This window comes from Choloepus didactylus, chromosome 6 (assembly GCF_015220235.1).
Source record: "Choloepus didactylus isolate mChoDid1 chromosome 6, mChoDid1.pri, whole genome shotgun sequence".
Classification (NCBI taxonomy): Eukaryota; Metazoa; Chordata; class Mammalia; order Pilosa; family Megalonychidae; genus Choloepus; species Choloepus didactylus.
The window spans coordinates 137035072-137057862 of record NC_051312.1 but is presented as its reverse complement, the minus strand read 5'-3'; the positions used below and the strand labels follow the sequence as shown (position 1 = coordinate 137057862).

Sequence of the window (22791 nt, the reverse complement as noted above, 5' to 3'; positions counted from 1 at the left end):
AGAATTTACACAACTAATCAGTAGTAAAAGGGGAACCAGAAGTATGGCTGCAGGTTTTCTGGGCAGCATTCTGTCCACTACATCCTACTTGCTCTCCCACTGCCACCACCCAATGCCTTCACGTGCCCCCGACAGTCCCTGTAAAGTGAAGGCTGCAACGGGAACTCACACCGACACAGCTCATCCTGGTGATGCCCTGGTAAGTTCTCTGCTATTCCCAAAAGGAAGGTCCCCTGTGCTTCAAGCACCCTGAAAGCCGGCCTGGCATGAGCCAGACAACCACTTCGCTGGAGAAGGAACAAGACTGCTTTCTACCCAGAAGGAAATGGCTTGCAGATGTTCACATCCAGATTACACCAACCACCAGAAGATACAAACAAACCACAAGCCTCTCCACAGAGGAGAGAACACCCAATTTCAAAAGGAACGTCTGGCTCCAAGGAAGGGAAAGCAGCTGCTTCATCTTTCCCAGGAGACAGTACAAGGAGGACATGCAAAGTCCAAACGGTTTGCACTTCTTGATCACACTGGCCTTTAACAACTCCTGCGTGTGTGACCTCATGTTCTCTACACACACACACACGAGTGCCTGCACCCCAGGTCTCTCTCAGCTGAAGGGATGGAGAGATGAAACACAGATGAAATAAGATCTGTGACAGGTCTCTGTAAACTGCAAAGAACCAAAATGAATCCTAGGTAGCACTGCTTCTTTCCACATCCCCTATTTGCATATGCATGGCACCCCCTGCATACCCACTAAGCGGCACCATGAGGACAAGGAGACGGAGACATTTCCTGGCTCTTCTGAGAGCCCCACTGCCCTAGGACAGGGCGGTGCCAGCCTGCGAGTGGCCTCAAGACATTCTTGCCAAGTGACCTGTTGAATTTTATGCTGGCGGCTCCCTACACCTCCAGGACAGCGCCCCAGAATGCCACCCCGCAACATGAGACCAGATGCACTTCCCTGAGCAGTCACAGGCGATGGGAGGCTGGTGAAACGCATTTTTTACAAGGCTGGGAATTCTCAGATGTCAAGGGCTGAATTAGCATTTCGGGAGCAGGGAACCAGAGTGGCCTTCAGAATTGGTAGAACCCGTGCCTAAGGATCCAAACCAGCTACACAACCTCAAGCCAGAAAGCAAGTCTTCTTCTATAACCCAGAACAAGCTGAAAGAACCTTTACAGCACAGCCCACTGAGGACAAGCTTGACTTCAACTTCCATAATATGAAAAAACAACTTTCAGGATCTGATGCCACCACATCTCTGCTGTAATTTGTTGATACATTCAGAAGATATTTACTGAGTGCCTACTGCATGCCAGGCACTTTTAGGTCCTGGGGGTAAAGAAGGGGGCAAAAGATACACTGTCTTTGCCGTCACGGAACTTAGAATCTTGGAATACTTAGTAAAATTCATAGTTGTGTTTAAAAAAAAAAAAAAAGACATCTGTTTTAATCTAAAGTAATATCACAGTCAAAATCCTGAGTTCGCATTATAAGGTGTGAATAGAAATCAGCACGGCTGACCCTAGTGTGTGACCTCGGGCATATCTCTGTACTTAAGAAACATACTTTTCATCGCTGGCCTCCACCGCAGACCGTGCATGTCCCTGAAATATCGAGGGACAGTCCCCACTCTCACACAAACAAGATCCAAAGGGGCCCCTGACCTCTCGCCACCGGGCTCCAGCGCTGCTAGAGATGTACACGTTCGTCTTGCTTGCCAAGTTCTTCCCCACTGACCCTAAAATGCAAGAGGAATAGTTTATTTTTAATTTCAAGAATATTATGAGATGGATGATCACCCAGCCCAAGTAGAAATCCCAAGCAGTATCTAACAATTAAGGCATGTCTCAAAGCCACAGAGAGCAGTCACCGCAGGAGACGCCGGTGGTCATTCCACATCTGGCTGCACGTGACCAGACAGCCTGAGCCCAAAGCTGGGACTTCACGTGAGGCCAACTCACCAGTGGCAATGATGAGGCCGGGTGCTGACTCCTTGGAGAGGATGGGCATTCTCCGGAGTTGGAAGTTGAGAAGCTGACTCAGGCGCTGGGCCAGGTGGAGGGAACAGCCCTGAGAAAGCTACAAAACAAAAGGTACAGGCACCGTGAGCATGTGATATGATGCTGAGAGGTCCCTAATAAACACTGAGGCTCGCAGGAGGCCAATGTAGCTGAACAGTGGAGGAAACCCAGTCCATGGGAAGCCAGATTCAAAGCCCAACTGTCTCCACTCTTCCCAGATCAAGATGATAATCTGAACTCACAAAAAGGTCTCACATTGAAGAAAAGGGAAAAATAATAATAATAAATTCCTTCTGAGTCTCTGAAAGAATAGCAATTAGAAACCACTGTCAACTCCAGAAGATAGGAAAGGTATCACTCTCGCCAGATCACCCAGAAAGCCTCTCGAGCGACTTGGAACAAAATGGAAATGAAATGGTTTCACGGTATTTATTTTCTAAATCAGCAGAGAGTTGTCTCAAATACAGTTTCAGCAATTCTGTCAGGAGAAAAACCAAGAATCAGAAGTCATTACTTTTTCACTGACAAGCTCCCAGAAATACAGCATATGAGAGGCAAACACCAAAGGATTCATATTAACTTTTTTTAAAAAGCAGTGTGATGCAACTAGGTGAATGGATTTTAGGACAACATTTTGAGTGACGTACACTGGAAACAAACAGACAAACATTACAATGTCTTGCTAACATGGACTATCTATGATGTGTAAACTCCGACAATTGAATCTTAGAGCACAGGTTATCAGGGGAAGGCTAATTGTAAAGGTCCCTAGACTGTAAGCTCTTACTTACAGCAGTCACATCTATTCCTGAGTTGAAATGGTTATCTCTAAATTCTGAGATGCTGAGCTCTTTATGTATAACCTCATCACTCTCTGGAACTCTGGGTATCTGTTTAACACCTGAAACTCAGAGCTAGAGCTCAGCAGCTATGAATGTCAGTATTATCCTATACAGCAACTGTTAAAAAAGCTGAAAAAGAGTTCAGCTTCAATTAGAGAAATAAATGAAGCAGATCTGGTCAGGACTAAGGCAAATCAGGCCAAAGGGTAAAGGACAATATCAACCGTGCTATAAAACTTCAACTTCCATGTAAGACCAAGGGAAGAGGTGTTTATTTGGTGCAGGATCTATATTTTCTGTAGCACACTAGACAATTTAACTTATATGGTCAGTTTATTCTAACACCATAATTACATGTAACTTTGAATAGGAGGTGAGATCTTGTAGGTTTGTATAGGTTACTGTGAAATCCCGATACATCCCAAAATAATTTGGGCAGGGTATAAAGATGTATTTGCAGGCCCCCCTGAGGAACTGGGGGAAAATGCAGAAATACTAAACTTCCCCACCTGGGTTATTACTCATGTTCTTAAAAGCATTGAGTACTACCAATTTGGTAGGCCAAGCCCTCAATCTTGGGGCCTGCACTTAGGAAGCTTGTTACCACAATGGAGAGGCTAAGCCTACTTATGATTGTGCCTAAGAGTCACCCCCAGAGAACCTCTTTTGCTGCTCAGATGTGGCCTCTCTCTCTCTCTCAGCCCACTCAGCAGGTAAACTCCCTGCCCTTTCCCCTATGCGGGACATGACTCTCAGGGGTATAAATCTCCCTGGCAATGTGGTACATGACTCCCGGGGATGAGCCTGGAACTCGCATCATGGGATTGAGAAAGCCTTCTTGACCAACAGGGGGAAGCAAAATGAAACAAAATAAAGTTTCAGTGGCTGAGAGGCTTTAGATGGAGTTGAGAGGTCATTCTGTAGTGTATTCTTATGTGGTATATAGTTATCCTTTTTTAGTTTTTAGTGTATTGGAATAGCTAGAAGGAAATACCTGCAACTGTCGAACTGCAACCCAGTAACCTTGATTCTTGAAGACGATTGTATAACAATAAGGATGAATGAGTAGAAAAATGCGGACAAAAACTAAATGTAAAATACAGTGGGATTGGGATTTGGAATGTTTTGGGTGTTCTTTTATACTTTTATTTTTATTCTCATTTTTATCTTTTTTTGGAGCAATGAAAATGTTTAGAAATTGATTGTGGTGAATGCACAACTATATGATGGTATTGTGAACAACTGATTGCACACCATGGATGAGTGTATGGTGTGTGAATATATCTCAAAAAACTGAATTTTTTTTGAAAAAGTAGTCTGCATTTGGACAAACATGCGGGGGTCCATTGCAAGGCTTCAAGTTATTCAAACAGGCCATCACCACATATGTTCAGGTTTTAACAGCTATGTAAACAAGGAGGACAAGACCTTTTGCTACATGGCCATGCCTGATTCTTCTGGCCAGAAAGTGATTGTCAAATATCAGCCATCTGTGCCCAGAGATCGAGGGGAAGTGGGGGCTGGGTGGGGGTGGGGTACCCTACTTGTGTTTATGGGGCAGGTAATAAGTGTGCAAGGCTTGCTAGGTATACTTATTTTTGTCACAAAAGGATTCCTCTAATAAATATCTATCTTGCTAGCTTCATAAGTTAGCAAATGCAAGTGGAGCAAGTGAGTTTGGGTCTCCAATATTTATTTGCCAGCTCTCCTTTTCTAGCTTGTGTTTCTTTACCTGCAAGAAAGTCTATTCATTTAAGCTACCCTGTATCCTCAGGCAATCAGATTTTAACCATTCCTGCACATTCTTCTCCCCAACTAAAATCAGAAGTAGAAACTAAAAAAACTGATTAACTATCCTCTACTCCATAAATAGACTGACCTCTCAGAGAAGCAAAAATCTGAATTTTAACAATTTCTTGAACCATATATGACACAAGTTCTGACCACGACACGCTCAGATGTTCAGAAACGCCATCCCCCTCCACACCAGGAAAACGCAGAACCCCTGGGGTCCAGAAGACTCTACTGAGTAAAAGGGAAGCACCCAGGGTTTGTCTACAACTATTTATATCCTGCCTCTTTCCAAAAACAGATTTGACACAATAAAATCAAAACCTGTCGCCAAATAGGGATGGAAAATCAAGAAATACCTTCTAGGGTAAGAGCCTCCAGAAGAATTTTCCCAAGGTCCTTGGATATAGCATGTAGGGAAGGTCAACATACTGCACATGGACAAACAAAATTCAAAAACCCGAAAGACCAGGTCTAAGTAAAATATTAGTTTCTCTGAAAATTGATACTACTTGTTTTTTTTCTGCACTCCTTCTGCCCTTCTACCTAAATCCCTGAGGTGAACTGGGAATAGAGGTGGGGGGGGTGCGTAAAGACAGGGAAAGGAAGGAGCTGCTGAGGCTTATGGGAACACTTATACTGGGACCAAAGAATACACCATCATCTTCTTAACTTTTCGGAGGGGGCCACCGGCAGGGAAAATTGTAGAACCCTGAATTGTACTTAGAGAGGAGTTTTAGAAGAAGTTCCACAGAAACAATAACTTATGGCAGAGGTTCCCAAACTTTCTTGATTCATGGCACGATCGTGTCTCAGTAATGTTCTTAGTGTCCCCCAGGCCAAAAGAAACACCAACATTTATTTTTTAAGTAAAGTACAAACAACTTGGTATATATACATAAACTGAAAGAAAAAAATTTGTATTTCATCCTTCAATAGCCATGATAAATTACTAATGGGATGTGTGCACCTCTTGGGCACTGCACAACTTCTCAGCCTTTGGAACCATACTGAATACTGCCACTCTCATTTCCTGTGATACACTGATCTTCTCACTTGCTTTTTTATCGTATCAACCGCTCAAAAACTAGCTTCAGAAAGATATGATATCATCAGAAGAAATATGGCATGGTCTAATGTTGAAACTGGGAATGAACCCAAGCTCATAATTCACGTGGTGTCCACAGTTTTGAGTATAGCAATGCTTCCCCCCAAATTTTCAACTATCCCCAGGGCACCCCTGCAAGTTCACTATGGCACCCAGGGTACCTCAGTGCCAAGTTTGGGAACCACAAGAGTAGAACTACAGATAAAAGCTTGGTCCGTGTGATATGAATGGAATGTTATGGGATCCTGCATTTTTCTAGTAAACACCAAATGCAGGAAACGTTTGCAGACCATAGCTGTTTTCCTCGTATTAAAATCCCAAACAAAATTAACACATCTATACCTCACAATTGATTTTCTCTCCATAGCCCGTGAAGGCTGGAGCCTGAAGAAACTCCCACGTTCCTCCTTTGTCAAAGGTGATGACCGATCTCATGTTCTCCTCGTTCATAGAACCATTTATCAGAGTCGCGATGTACACTCCTTGTAACCCTTCCACTCGGTGGAAGTCAGCAAATGGTTCATTAGCAAAATACCTATAAGGAAAGAAAGTAAAGAGCTGTGAAGTTGACTTGATATTTGTTTGATTGCTTTATTGTAGAAAATAACAGTATAAAATTTACCATTTTAAAATGACCAATTCAGAGTCATTAAACACACTGCACTTTTTTGTGCAACTATCACCACTATCTAGATGCAGAGAATCTTCATCACCGCAAAAGGAAATTCTGTACCTATTAGCAGTCACTCCACATTGCCCTGTCTCCCTCAGCCCCTGGAAACCACTAAACTGCTTTCTGTCTCTACAGATTTGCCTGTTCTGGACAATTCATATAAATGGAATTATACAATATGTGGCCTTTTGTGTCTGGCTTCTTTCACTTAGCAGACTGTTTTGAAGTTCATCCATGTTGCAGCATGGATCAGTTCATCCCTTTTTATGGCTGAATAACCTGCTATTTTTTAAAGTAATTGTTGTTTAACTTTGAGGGCGAAGATGATTTCCTAATCAATAACTCCTAGCAGGGGGTTTAGGATGGCAAACATAATACATAAAAAGTTGGCCTGAGTGTCACATCTATTCCCTCACTATCAAAAATGACCCCAAATCTCCAGTGAGCCTTGACAGTCAAGAAAAGGTTAAGCCTCGTGTGAGACACACTAAGAGTGAGGAGGCTTACAATTTAACCCAATCTGTAGGAATGTGGGTAAGGGCTAGACCACCGTTGTCCCAGCACTAACAGCCTCTTTATCCAATACCCGCCTCAGATGGAAGCCCCCAGGGTTTCCGTCAGGAAGCTGAGCAGAATTCCCCGAGTCCTTCCGAAAGAAGCAATACACAGTGAAGAAGGCTCTAGAAAGCTTGAGGTGATACCTGTTAACAGTGGAGCAGAGATTGAAGCCCTCCAAGACTTAACATGCCATTCTAGGACACTGTGAGTTCACAGTGTAATTCTGCACTAAAACAGTGCACAGATTACAGACATAAACCTGAGAAACTGAGAAACGGTGACCATCCTTCACACGTGGCTTTTAAAACTGGACATGTGCCCTTTATTTAGGGGGTTCTCATCCCCCGGACTAAGCAATAAGGCAAAAAACTGCTTTTCTCCATTGTCCGCCATACAATTCTCTCCAGCTGGATAAGTGAGTGCTCTGCCACCTCAGACAGAAAGACGCATATGACAACCTCCAAGACAGGAAAAGGAAAATAAGCAGCACTGACAGAGAACAGTACCTCCTTCGGACTGAGAGGCTGGGGAAAATCTTAAGTAAAATACCAGAGTCGTGACTAAATTCTCTGACGTGTGGTGTCTTCGGGTCTATTTTAGTTATTTTTCAGTAACCTGCTCAGGAATCTCAAGGCCAACTACTCTCCTGCTCTCTATTTACCTAACTCTCCTGCTTTAGATTCTGTCATCATGGAATCTGCCATTCTTGGGTTTACTGGTTTCAGCTACGTGGGAGGTCTGAGTGTCTCTCACTGGACAAGCTCAGGTCAGCTTCCTGAGGTTCCATCTTTGACTCTGTACTCCTGTACCCCACACGTGCCTCTGCTTTTAGTTCCTAGCCCATCCTTTCAGATCTCTCCTTGAGGTGATCTGCAACAATTTCCTCATCCCAAATCCTCCCTGAGAATCATTTTCTTCCACTTTTACCCTGCCCCAGCCCTCCCCACAGAGCCTCTGCCCTGCTCCCCAGGGTACCCCTGGAGTGAGACTCAGCAGGAGCTCACCAGGTTCCCCTGGGCTACATTAAATGCAGAATCAAGCCATTCCTGGGCAGGAGACTCAGGTCTCCTCACAATGCCCCAAGATGCCCTGACAACATCTCTTCAGCACATCTTGCTTCCAAGTGCCCAACACCTGAACACTGCTTTCCGCAAGCCTCCTACTTGGCACGTCACCACCAATGCCAGGCTCGTCCCCTATTAAAAGTTCTTCCTCCGTTTCTCTAAGTAAATTAGAACCAGTTTCTCAGCACCACACTTTCCTATTTAGTTCAAAGAAGAGCTTATTTCAAATACCACAGAGGTTTATTTTAAACCAGCCTGCCCATGTAATCTGCTAATTCACCCTTATCCCATTTCAACTTGCCGAGATGGAGACGCAGATGACAAAAGGGCACTCAACTGTGCAAACACGAGCATCTCTAGTCCTGAGAAAAAAACCTGAGGGAAAAAATCAGGAAAGTCAAGCAGGGACGTGGGTCTGTAATTCTTCACATGAATTGATTTTCAATTTCCTAACTGCACCGTAAGCTCAGGCAGGGTGGGGACAGACCTCAGCAACTACAGAAAGCACCATACGTGTGGGGTGGCCTAATGGCCACAGACCCTGAGGTGAGCCAGCTGCTTCCAGAAGAGTCCCTCTCTGGCTTCCAGCTCCTGCTCTGTCCAATCCTGAACATCTGACAAATGAGTAACATAGGAAACCTTTTGGCAAGCTGGGACTTATCCACTCCATAGCCAGGGGCTCTCAAAGGCAGAAGTAAAAATATTTAAAAGAGTCAGGTGAAAGGCCTGTGGGATCATGGCTCATGATTTTAATTTCATTTTTTTTATTATGGAATAAAAGACGGCAGCAGCTCTGAAGAAGAAACCGGAAGTGGTCTCTATCCAAGCCCAGGCACAAAGATCTCCTTGTGCGTATCTAATAGAGTTCTCCAACCCAACAAGTCCAAACTCTTCATCTTTTCCCTAGAGCTGCCCCTGGCCCCTCCCTGACTCAATGGCAATTATCCTACCAGCTGCTCAGCCAAGCAGTGGGGGGGTCCTTGGCTGTTCTCTCACATCCCATACCCAATCCATCAGCAACTCCCATTGGCTCTACTGTAAAAATATATCCAAAATGTGAACATTCTAACCATCTGCACAGCTCCCCCTCTGGCCCAGCTGCCATCAGCCCCCTCTGGCCTGGAACTGTGCAAAACTTTTAGAACTAGTCTTCCAGCTTCCTCTCCTACCCCCCTAAAGGAGTCTGATTTCCACACAGCATCAAGGATAACTTGTTAAAAAGATAAGTCACATGGGTGTTCACTAATTATTTACAATGCCATGCATTTATACACTTATATACTTTTCTTTATATATGATGCAATTTACCATTTTTACAATGTTAAAAAAAAGATTAATAGGTCAAGTCAGATGATGGCTACCTTCTGGCTCAAAACCCTCTGTCTTGCTTAGAAGATAAAACAAAGATCTCTCCATGCTCTAGAAGGCCCTCTGCAACCTGAGCCCTCTGCTCTCTTGGATCTTCTCTTACATCTCTCTCCCCTCCTTCGGCTGTCTGCACCACCCTGGCCTGCTCACTGCTGTTGAAACACACCGACACAGTCCCGCCTCTGAGTCACCGTGTCTGCTGTTCCCCCCCCGGAGTGCTCTGCCTGGAGTTGTCTGCACGGCTCCTGTCCCCATGTAACTCAGGCACCTGCTCAAGTATCACCCCCCGTGACCAGCCTATGAAAAATAATACCCTGTCCCATTAATTGCTATGTTTTTGTTCTTGGCACTCACCATTACCAGGCAGATCACGTATCTGTTGGTATGCTGTTTCCCTCTAACTAGAACAGTAATTGCATGGCACAGGGACTTTGGATTTTTCATTGCTGTATGTGTTCTTTCATGGCTGTGCCTAGAACACCCTTAGCACAGAGCAGTAGCATATCGGCTGAATGAGCTCATGACTGAACAAACTGCTGCAGGAGGGGAGGGAGCAGGACCTCACTCCAGACCAGTAAGTCAGCTTCATGCAGACCCTGAGCACAGAGCAATCCTGATCACAGCCACACGCCCCACAAAGGTCAGCTTCATCACGTGGCGAAGGAGAAGAAATGGACTCTTGGCAACGGAAGGGCCCTGAGAATCCACCCCTCCCTCCTGAACCCAACTCCTCCCCAGTCCCCTTTTTGGGGATGGTGGCTCAGAGAACTCCCTTGGACTGGAAAAGAGCTTCAGCATTGCGATTTACTGATAAATGATCAGTGTCGTTGGTGTCTTTCCTAAAGAACAAAGACACTGCAATTACTTATGAGAAAAAAGAGTAAGGATACCAATTAACCTGAGCCGTCTGGTGGCTACATTATACTTTGTGGTCGTGAGAGGCATCATGGGAAAAAGATGGCAGCTCATCCCGTTCGATGATATTCTCCAAGTGCTCTTTGCACAAATGGCCAAGAGATCACAAAGCCGGGTCACGGCATGAAGGAAACCCACGGGCGTGAGCGGGCAAGAGGGTGGACGCGACTTGAAACATCCCCTATAGCAAAGGTCCTCAGCCTTGGCTGCACGGGAGAATCCCCTAGGGAGCTTTTAAATCCCAATGCCCAGGCCATACCCCAAATCAATTAAACGGTGGTCTCTCACACACCAGGGTTTCTGAAACTCCCTGAGTGAGTACATGGGCAGCTAATGTTGAAAACCACCAAACTAGAGGTTTCTGGCTGAGCTGATCTGAACAAGGGGGGCCGAGAATCACAGCTCCTCACCTCACCAAGGTGTCACTGCCGGCTCCTCCTGGGCTGTAATACAGCACGTTCTCCAGGGACAGGGAGAACTTCAGCCCTTCTGCTTCTGAGATGTACAAGTTGGTGCGGTTGTTACTGTGACTGACACATACAAACACCTGGTCCTCCGAGGCATCTGCGATGTAATACTCCTTTGGAATCAAAAGTCAAAAAATACACACGTCACCAAACACCTGTGGGCTTTCCCTAGACACCCTAAAGCAACAACTTCCAAATGTCCCAGTGACAAATGTGGGCTTGAGACCCCCAGAAAGTTCCCCAATCTTAACACAGAAGCTTTGAAGGTTTTTCCTTTGGAGAACTCAAGGCTGGACTGCAGCTAGAGCAGACTCCTCAGCTGACAAATGGAGAGCAAAATAAGAATGGGTTCCTGAACTCCGTAAATGACCAAAATACGTCGTTTCAGTTAATAGCATCTCCTCCTTTTTCCCGTGATGCCTCTCATGACTACAAAGTACTATACAGATTAATCTGCATTTCACTTTATTTCGGTTTCCCTAAAATGGCTAAAAGATGGCAGAACCCACAGAAAGTAAAGAAGTGACAAGTTTGCTCCGTGTCACGTGCCCCTCTGAGCTACCACCTTCCACCAAACTCCTTCAAAGGCCACCTCCTCCATGTGTCACTTCTCTGATGACCCCAGTGCACAATGATCTTTGTTATCAATCTCCGTGTTACAATACCTACCACACAGTCAAGCATTTGCCTTATATGGTTTTATCCTTCACTAAGTCTTTGGTCTCTCCAATGTGTATGTTTCTAAAAGGTGGGACCCAAATCTTCTCCCCTGTTGGAAACTAGCCATGTGTGAGCAATACAGCAAGTACTTAATAAACACCTGCAGCTGTGACCCAACTTCCTACTCTTTCAGCACTAGCACACTAAGCCCACACTCTCTGGCTCCACCCTCTCTGCCAGTCCTTCTCCATTTACAGCACCTTAAGGCTCCTGTTCAGATCCACTTCAAACAGTGAAGCGGGGATACAACAGTCCAAGAGGCCCAAAGCATAATGGTGCCCTCCAGAGAACTTTCTGGAAAGGGACCCAGCAGGACATCCCAGGGACACCCTTCCTTTGACCTCTGCATGGGGACAGTTAACACTTCTTCCCACTCCCAAGCCAACCCCACTCACATTAATAGGATGTCTGGTGACAAACTGGGCTGCCCGCATGGGCTTCCGGCCAAAGGACACCCAGAGCTGGACAGAAGACTGCAGCTGACTGCCCAAGAGAAGCTGCTAAGGAGAAAGAGAAAAAAATTAATTGTGCCACATTGTAGCCACTCAAAACAAGTATAAAATGAAACAAAGTCAGAGCACTCTGATTCTACTGAAAAAGCAAAAGAGAGAATGAGGCCTCAAATTCACATTTCTGCAATATCTGTGAATGCTAGGCAGCTTGGGCTCTGCTATTTCATCCTAGCTTCCTAGTCTGCAATATACCAGGGACCCCATGTGATATCAGACGAGGAGAAAGGACAATGGTACGATGGGAGAGTTGTAAGAGGGCTTGGAGAAGGGGATGGAGACTTCCAAAGCTTAAGCTGTGTGAGCCAAAGGGAGAGTGTTGTGGATGGAGGCTGGAGAACCCAAAGCCCCCACCACCACCCTATCTCCAGTGAGATCAGCTTCCTAACCACATACCATGCATATAAAATACATGCTCTTCTCCCTTCTACTTCTACATTGACATTACAAGGACACTCCAGTACCAAGGCTTTTGTTTGCACCAAGACTTGAGGGAATCGTCACTGAATTTATTAATACTCTTCGTTGATTAAGGTCTTTTGCTAGAATACATTTTCTTTGGTAGACCCTTCATCATGATGTTGACAACATTGCATCACTTTTTAGAGAATTGAAGCCACATCCGGAATTTTTGAAAATGTGCATAAAAACAGTAGATTGAGCTAGCTCTACCACTTGGGGAAAATCATTAACTACCTCTAGGCCTCAATTTGCCCATCTGTTCTAGTTTGCGAATGCTGCCAGAACACAAAACACCAGAGATGGATTGGCTTTTATAAAAGGGGGTTTATTTGGTTACACTGTTACGGTCTTAAGGCCATAAAGTGTCCAAGGTAACACATCAGCAGTCGGGTTGCTTCACTGGAGGATGGCCAATGGCGTCCGGAAAACCTCTGTTAGCTGGGAAGGCACGTGGCTGGCATCTGCCCCAAAGTTCTGGTTTCAAAATGGCTTTCTCCCAGGACATTCCTCTCTAGGCTGCAGTTCCTCAAAAATGTCGCTCTTAGTTGCTCTTGGGGTGTTTGTCCTCTCTTAGCTTCTCTGGAGCAAGAGCCTGCTTTCAATGGCCGTCTTCAAAATGTCTCTCATCTGCAGCTCCTGTGCTTTCTTCAAAGAGTCCCTCTTGGCTGTAGCCCCTCTTCAAAACGTCGCTCACAGCTGCACTGAGTTCCTTCTGTTTGTCAGCCCATTTAAATGGCTCCACTGATCAAGGCCCACCCTGAATGGGTGGGGCCACACCTCCACGGAAATTATCTCATCAGAGTTATCACCCACAATTGGGTGGGGCACATTCTACAGAAACACTCAAAGAATTACAATTTAATTAACACTGATAGGTCCACCCTTACAAGATTACATCAAAGATAATGGTGTTTGGGGGACATAATACATTCAAATGGGCACACCATCTATAAAACAAGAGGCTTTATTTGGATGAAGATGTCTCTTTGGATGGGTATAAATGACCCAGGAACTCCCTCAATATTTACGTACTCTGTGTATATGCACTCATTCATTTTGCTAGGGAGAGACATGGCTTTTAACACATTCTCAAAGGAGAAGAACCACAACAAAGCCACTATGTGGTTTTTTCCCAGCTCTGTGACTCAGGATTGATGGTAGACATTGCATGTCAATGAAGAAATATGCCACCATAATCACAAAAATGACTATTACACACACTCTGCTGTAAATGGGACCCCCAGCCAAGTGGGCATTAGTTTGGCTTCATTTACCCTTGACTATATTGCTACTATCACAGATTGTAAATTTCTGTAGAGAACATACCAATTTATCTTAATTGTAATATAGACAACAAATACCTTGCACTCATGTGTGTCCAATAAATTCTACATGAGGCCCAATCTGATGAATACAAAGTTATTTTTTGATTTGTTGCACAGGATACGTATTCAAACCTTCACTGAACAAATGGTTAAAAGTGGTTTGTTGTCAAGAATCCACCTAGAGAGGTGTAAAAGACTGCCTTTTCAAAACAGTACCCTGAAAACCAGGACAGTGGCTCACTTTCAGTATGGGACTATTAGAAATGATGAATCTATTGAAAATGCAAAAATGGATTATCTGAATGAAAAAACAGTTTCCAGCAAAATTATTACATACAGAGGATAGTGCTCTAGCAGACATCCTGGGATGTGGAATGGAATAGGATATAATATAGACCAATGGAATAAAACTGGGAGTTAGAAATAAACTCTTACATTTCAGGTCAATTAATTTTTAACAAGTACGCCAAGATAACCCAACGGAGAAAGTATAGTCTTTTGAGAAAATGGTGCTCATAAAACTAGATATCCACAAGCCAAAGAATGAAATCGATCCTCTACTTCACACCACATACTTCAATTAACTCAAAATTGATCATAGGAAATGTGAGGGAAAAAAATGTAAAACTCTTCAAAGAACACATAGGAGTAAATTTTCACAAGCTTGCATTAGGCGATGGTCTCTTAGATAAAGCACCAAAAGCCCAAATAACAAAACAAAAAAACAGATAAATTGGACTTCATCAAAATTAAAAACTTTTGCCCTTAAAGGAATTGAATAGAATTCACAGAGTGGGATAATATTTGCAAACCATGTCTCTGATAAGGGACTTGTATCTAGAATATGTAAAGAACTATTACAAGTCAAAAATAAAAAGACAATCCAATTTAAAAATGGACAGAGGATTTGAATAGCCGTTTCTCCAAAGAAGATCTACAAGTATCCAAAAAGCACATGAAAAGATGCTCAACACTATTAGTCATTAGAGTAATGCAAATCAAAACCACAACGACACACCACTTCATAACCACTACGATGGTTATAATTAGAAAAGACAAACAATAAAAAGTGTTAGTGAGAATGTGAAGAAATTTAAACCCTAATACATTGCTGGTAGGAATGTAAAATGGTACAGTTCCTTTGAAAACAGTTTGGCAATTCCTCAAAAAATTAAATACAGAATTAACATATGACCCAGTAATCCATTCCTGGGTATATATACTCAAGAGAATTGAAAATATGTCCACAAACAAACCTCCACTTCAATGTTCACAGCAGCATTATTCATTATATCCCAGAAGTGGAAATAACCCAAATTCTCATCAATTGATGGATGGATAAATAAATATGGTATAGCCATGCAATGGAATATTATTCAGCCATAAAAAGGAACGAAGTAATGCTACAATATAAATAATATAAATGAAACTTGAAACCATTATGCTAAATGAAAGAAGCCAGCCTCAAAAGGTCAGTACTCTATGATTCCATTTTATACAACGTCCAGAATAGATAAATCTATAGATAGAAAGTAGATTAGTGGTTGCATGGGGCTGGGGGAAAGGGGAACAGGGAGAGAAAACTAACAGGTATGGGTTTCTTTCTGGAGTGATGAAAATGTTCTAGAAGTAGGTAGTGGTGACGATTGCAAAACTCTGTAAATACACTAAAACCCACTGAACTGTACACTTCAAAATGTTGAATTCAATGGCCTGTAAATTATATCTCAATGCAGATATAAAAATTAACATTAAATTTTATTGGTTTCATATTTTTAATCTGTAAATTAGTTTTTGGTCTTACTGTTGTAGATGAGTTGTAAGCATTAGGCACCTACACCTAGCTTTATGTGTGATAAGTATAAGTATCATTATAATAAAGATAATTTGTCCACAGTTTTGTTTTAATCAATTATCCTAATCAGGAATTCACTCCCTAGTTGCAGTCACCAGGAAGCCCACAATACTGGGGAAGTTACTAAGTTTTTCTGTTATCTCTGATCAACACTAGAGACTTAATAAGCATAACAAAAGTTACAAATTGGTTTTCAATAGTGAAACTAGTGGTTGGTTAGTCAGAATATCGAAAGTGAAAAAGGGCTCTCACTTTGAAGGATCAGCAGCATTCAAGAAACTGAAATGGCCATAATATTTTAAAGATCACATCCTGACCCAGGCAGGGCATAATGACTTAGGGAGGTCTATAGCCTTTACCTTTAGGAATAAAGCCCTTGCATTAGAGGATACTGGTTGTCTAATGCCAACTGAAAGGGTAACCAAATCCTGTGGCTACAGCAGGGATCAGCAAACTTTTTCTGTAAAGGGACAGGGATTAAATATTTAAGGCTTTGTAGGCTATAAATTCTGTCACAACTGTTCAATTCTGCCACTGACACATGAAAACAGCCATGGAGCATCCAAAGTACATTTATTTATATGACTGTAACAATAAAAGTATTTATAAAAACGGGGGTGGCTACAGTTTATCAGTCCTTGCTCTAGAATGCTATGACTGCATGAAGCAAGGCATGGCTGAATCATCTGTAGGGACACAGAGGAGACTTCATCAAGTTCACAGATCAGTTCCTTCCACAAGATACACATTTGTGCAAGAAATGTCTCATGAAGTTCTACAAGAGCAGCTAACCCTCTACCTCAAACTTTTCGGTACTTACCGTTATTACCAGAAAGAACCTAACAGTTGGGTATTACCAAACTAACAAATTGATTAGGTCAGTTTTACAACTTCATTATTCCTTTAATGGCCCAACTGTTTCCATGAGAACTATTAAGACAAGAGAACTTTATGTCAGAAAACAAGGAGTAGACTTCCAGTCAACCAAGATGGCGGCATGAGATATTCCAGGGTTCTGTTTCCCCAAAGAATCTTTGAACCAGTAGCAAAAACTGGCAAAGCCATCTTCCTCAGGGCTCCAGAAAATAGCTAACAAGTTGCAGTAATTGGACAAATGCCAAATCAAGAAAAAGGAAACTCAATACAAAGGGAAAAGCTCAAGGCACCCTTGCTAACCCCTCCTTCAAACTGCTCCCTGACTCAGTGTGGAGCTAGACTGTGTTCTCAGTGTGTATATCTGGTCCCATTTCAGAGGGAGCAGAGTAACCCCTTCGTACAGACTGGAGTGCATGTATGTCTGTGCCAATCTATTTGGAGGTAGCCTGAAAGACTGAATCAAGATATTCTTCTCTGGCTCACTATCCCAGAACTTGCTCTCTACACAGAAGAGAAGCAGCTTGCAGAAAGGTAAATCAGCATAAGAAACAAAACACAGTGGCCTGGATTTTCAGAACTCAGCCCTCTGAAACAGGTAGTTAACAAGGGTCAGAGACAAAGGAGTAATGTGAGTGCAGAAAATAACTCCCTAGGGGGTATGTCTTCCCTAAGAGGAGGGAGGTGGGGCCCACCTCAAGTGACTGCTCTCCCTTCAGAACTCAGACCCAAGGGCCTGGAAGAAAACAATCAAAACCATAAACAACTAAAGCTGAGAATTAAAAGGGCCACACCTCTTTACACCAGTGGGGAGTGACAGGCTGACAGGCACCACATGCTGGGCAGGTTAGGAAAAGCACAGAGGCTCAAGGTCTCACAGGAAAGTCTGTCAATCTTCTAAGACACACCTTTAGGGAAACCTGATACTAAATATAGCTAGCCCCTTCCTGAGACCTGAGCCCGCTCTGGTCTGGGAAAATCTGATTGGGGTAATCAAGGAAACGAGACACCTAGACAACAAAGAATTACAAATCACGTTAGGAAAAATGAAGACATGGCCAAGTAAAAGAAAGAAACTTACACTTCAACTGAGATACATTTAAACAATGAATACTATATCAATTCAATGAGTTTAGGGAAGATATGGCAAAACAGATGAAGGATATAAAGAAAACACTGGGTGAACATAAGGAAGAACTTGAAAGTTTGAAAAAAAAACGGGCAGAACCTATGGAAATGAAAGGCACAACACAAGAGATGAAAGACACAATGGAGACATACAACAGCAGATTTCAAGAGGCAGAAGAAAACATTCAGGAACTGGAGAACAAGACACCTGAAATCATACACACAAAAGAACAGACAGGGAAAAGAATGGGAAAATATGAGCAACGTCTCAGGGAAATGAATGACAACATGAAGCACATGAATGTACATGTCATGGGTGTCCCAAAAGAAGAGAACAGAAAGGGGGAAGAAGCAATAATGGAGGAAATAATCACTTGAAAATTTCCCATCTCTTATGAAAGACAAAATTACAGATCCAAGAAGCACAGTGTACCCCGAACAGAATAGATCTGAACAGACCTACCCCAAGACACTTAATAATCAGATTATCAAATGTCAAAGACAAAGAGAGAATCCTGAAAGCAGCAAGAGAAAAGAGATCTATCACAAACAAAGGAAGCTTGATAAGACTATGTGCCGATTTCTCAGGAGAAACCACAGAGGCAAGAAGGAAATGGTGTGATATATTTAAAATACTAAAAGAGAAAAACTACCAACCAAGAATTTTATATCTAGAAAACTGTCCTTCAAATATGAGGAAGAGTTCAAAATATTCTCTGACAGACAATAAGAGAGACAATGTGCCTTTTATTTCCATAGGTTCTGCCGGTTGTTTTTTCAGACTTTCAAGTTCTTCCTTACGTTCACCCGATGTTTTCTTTATATCCTTCATCTCTTTTGCCATATCTTCCCTAAACTCATTGAATTGATTTAGTATTCCTGCTCTTCAGGAAATACTAAAGGGAGCACTACAGACAGATAGGAAAAGACAGGAATGAGAGATTTGGAGCACAATTTTGGGTGATGCTAGCACAACAATGTTAAGTACACTGAATAAATATGACTGTGAGCATGGCTGAAAGAGGAAGATTAGGGGCATGCGGGACACCAGAAAGAAAGAGGGAAGATAAAGACTGGGACTGTATAACTTAGTGAAACCTAGAGTGGTCGACAATTGTGATAAAATGTACAAATATGTTTTTACGTGAGGGAGAATAAATGAATGTCAACCTTGCAAGGTGTTAAAAAGGGGTGGTATTGGGGAAAAAACACAATCAATGCAAACTAGAGTCTTTAGTTAACAGAAACATTGTATTATGCTTCCTGTAATGCAGCAAAGGCAAAATACCAAAGCTAAATGCCTATAAGAGGAGGATATAAGGGAGGGGTATGGGATTCTCGGCAATGATGTCATTGTCTGACTCCTTTATTGTACTTTATTTTTTTTTTCTTTTGTTGCTCTTTGGCTGTGATTTTTTTTTCTTTCTTTTTCATTTTCTTTTGTCTCTCTACATTTTTTGACTCTTCCTCTTTCTTTGTGGAAGAAATGGAAATGTCCTTATATAAATAGCGGTGGTGGTGGTGAATGCATAAATACGGGATTATACAGGGAACCATCAATTGTTTACTTACGATGGAAAATATGATGAGTGAACAAAACTGCCTTAAAAAAAAGACAGATTGATGGATGAAACTTGAGGACATTATATTGAGTGAAGTAAGTCAGACACAGGGGGACAAATGTGGTATAAGCTCACTGATATGAATTATTTATAATATATAAGCTCATAGACACAAAATAAAGGTTACCAAGATATAGACTAAGGTTAAAGAACGGGGAGCGGTTGCTTATTATGAGCAGAATGTTTAAGAATTTGGAAATGGACAGACGTGACAGCGTGTTATTGTGAGAACAACTAACAGTGTTGAATGGTGTATGAGTGTGGTGGAAAGGGTAAGTTTAGAGTCAAGTATGTCACCAGAAGGCAACTTGGAGGATAAAACATGGGAATGCATAACACAGTGAATCTTCTGGTGGACAGTATCCATGATTAACTGTACAAATATCAGAAATTTCTTTCATGAACTAAAGCAAATGTATGACACTATAAGTAGAAGTTAAAAATAGACGGGGATTTAGGGGGGAAATGTACCGATTGCAAACTATGTACTTCAGTTAGTAATATCTTAATATTCTTTCATCAACAGTAACAAATGTACTATACCAATACTGAGTCAATAATGGAAGGAGGACTTAGGAGTATGGGAGGATTTGAGTTTTCTTTTTTATTTTTATTTCTTTTCCAGAGTAAGGAAAATGTTATAAAATTTAAAAAACAATTAATTGTGGTGATGGATGCACAACTATGAGGGTACCGTGAACAACTGATTGTTCACTTTGGATGATTGTATGGTGTGTGAATAATCTCAATAAAAATTGAATTTAAAAAAACATGTTATTCTAAAAAAAATGCAGTGGCCTAGGGCAAAGGATTATCAGCTTTAAAATATACAATAGAGTACCCAGTACCAGGAAAGACTATTTCAGAGGGAGAAGAGGTGGCGTTTGGATCCCTGCAAACAGGACAAGAAGGATGTTCAGAAAGGACTGGAGAGAACACTATGCTTTAACACTGGGCATCTTCAAGTTCCCTAGTAAGAGGATGAAGCTCTAAAGGAGAGCATCTGCCAACACACAGACCATTTGCAAGGACTGTGAAAGGTGTTTCTGACTTGATTGTTTGGCATTCAAAGTTATCTCTGTCATTTTACTAGTTGGATACAAACTTAAGGAACAGACATTTAAGGGACTAAATTCCAGAGTTAACATATTAAAAAATTAAAATATAGTACGCAACTAAAGATTACAAGGCAAACAAAGAAATAGGAAACAACTATCTATCTAAAAGAGCAAGATAAAACATCAGAAACCATCAACAAAGAAAACCAGACTTTGGAAATACCAAAGAATTTAAATAAATGGTCTTACATGTGCTCAATGAGCTGAAGGAAACTATGGACAAAGAACTGAAGGAAATCAGGAAAACAGATGAACACAAAGAAAATATCACTAAAGAGAAGAAATCTTGTAAAGGAATCAAATAGAGCTTTAGACCAGAAATTTTAAAATTTCCTAGAGGGGTTCTATAGCAGATTAGAGCTGCCAGAGAAAGATTCAGTGAACTCGAAGATAAGATGATTGAAATTATTCGGGCTGAGAAGCAAAAAGAAAAAATACTGGAAAAAGTGAACAGAACCTAAAAAAGTTGTGGGATCCCGTAAAGCATACCAATACAGACATTGTAGGAGCCCCAGGAGGAGAAGAAAGAAAGGGGCAGAAGGAATAGTCAAAGAAATAATGGCAGAAAACTTCCCAAATGTAATGAAAGACAATGAATATACAAATCCAAAAAATCCAATGAAACCCGAACAGGGTAAATTCAAAGAGATCAATACCCAGACACATCTGTCAAATGCCAAAAACAAAGAGAGAATCCTGAAGGCTGCAAGAGTAGCAACATGGCATGTACAAGGGAGGCCCAATTAGATTAAGTTCCAAATTCTCATCAGAAACCAATGAAGCAGGAAGGAAGTGCGACACAATTTTTAAAGCACTAAAAGAAAAAATTTATTAACCAAGAATTTTATATCTGGTCACTGTCTTTCAAAACCGGAGGAGAAATTAAGACATTCCCGGATACAGAAAAGCTGAGGGGATTCAACACCACTAGACTTGCCCTACAGGTAATGCTAAGGGGAGTTCTTCAGACTTTAAGGAAAAGGACAATAAACAGTACACCAAAGTGAAGTAAAGAAATAAAGATTTCTAGTAAAGGTAATCACATGGTGAGTTATAAATGCCAGAACTATTGTATTTTGGGTATATAACTACACTTTTTACTTCTTACAGGTTCTAAAACGCAAATACATAATAAATAATGTTGAACCTATGGTTTTAGATGCACAAAATATAAAGATATAGTTCATGACAAGAACAACCAAAACAAAAACATTTGCTATGTACAAAGCACTAAAGCACTATCAATGACAATCAAAACAGACATCATCCCTGGTCTTACTACTGAACAGCAATAATTAAAATCTTACCACCGTTACTGGGTAAAGCAGCTATGTCTAGAGAATAAACATGGTTATTAGACTGAAAGGAGGGCCCAGAAGCTCTAAAGGGATCAACTTAAATTCTTGGATGAGAGATAGAGGAATAATAGGATTAAGAGAAATGCACAACAGCTATCACCCCAGCCTCAAATCGGGCAAAAAGGGCAAATCTAGAAATCAGGGTCTTAGAATTATGAAATTAAAATCAAACAAATAAATTCAGGTCCAAGGAACTAAAACAGAAAAGACATATGAGAAATGGGAAACTGGAGGTTTACACTACACGCTCAGTATTTGACAACATGATGTCATAACGCACCAATACTTAGGCCTGATTTCTCACTCCCATCCCTGCCCAAGCAACTTTATGGATGCATGAGTTCTTAGAGTACTGTGTTGGTGTGTGTATAAGAGACAATAAAAACTGCCATAGCTTAGTGGTTTTAAGGGACATTTTGCAAGGCATACAATGGGGAACCTCTCTTGCTTTTTAGCCAACCACGTCTTCTCTTCTCATTCAAACTTTACTCCCTGCTTTCCCTGGTGGGGGAAATCCTCTTTCTACCCAAGAATCCTACCAAGAGGGTTGACCTGCTTCTACCTGGCCTGGTTCCAATCATATATACATAAATGAGAAGCTGGAGGAAAACATTACATCCGATTTCAGTCCCTAAGACTAACAGTGACAGAAAGCAGAGCCACCTCACAGTTTCCAGAGGCCTTCACCAGCGCCTGCAGTCAATGAGGGAATGACCGCCATTAAGAAAGCAAGTTATAGCCTTCCCAGGATGGTAGCCCAACCTGCTCTCAGCCAGGCCTGGTTTTTTCCTTTACACAAGGGTGATAAAGAGTGAATTCGATACAGTTACAACGCAAGTCCTATTAAATAATCAACACCAGTTTTAAATGAGGAAACCCTCCATTTCAGCATCTGGCTCCAACACATCAAATTAAGGGGAGGATTCTCCCAAAGGCTGAGAGTTAAGCTACTTACTGACAGCTGGAAGCTTAATTACTGCTTTTCTTAGAGGATCCACTCCCACTAG

At 41.9% G+C, this 22791-nt stretch overlaps 1 protein-coding gene across 2 annotated transcripts in view; it reads right to left on the bottom strand.

Moving 5' to 3' along the window:
* SORL1 (sortilin related receptor 1) overlaps positions 1-22791 on the bottom strand; it is a 170602-nt gene that overhangs the window by 109151 nt on the left and 38660 nt on the right. Inside the window, exons 7-11 of one of the 2 annotated variants that reach the window (XM_037841759.1) lie at positions 11930-12031; positions 10758-10927; positions 6112-6304; positions 1969-2086; positions 1672-1745 (exon numbers count right to left, since the gene is read on the bottom strand). In XM_037841759.1, coding sequence (XP_037697687.1) covers positions 1672-1745; positions 1969-2086; positions 6112-6304; positions 10758-10927; positions 11930-12031 — 657 coding nt within the window. Of the gene's footprint in view, positions 1-1671; positions 1746-1968; positions 2087-6111; positions 6305-10757; positions 10928-11929; positions 12035-22791 lie in introns of both variants that reach the window. The other variant, XM_037841758.1, reaches the window with a different exon arrangement.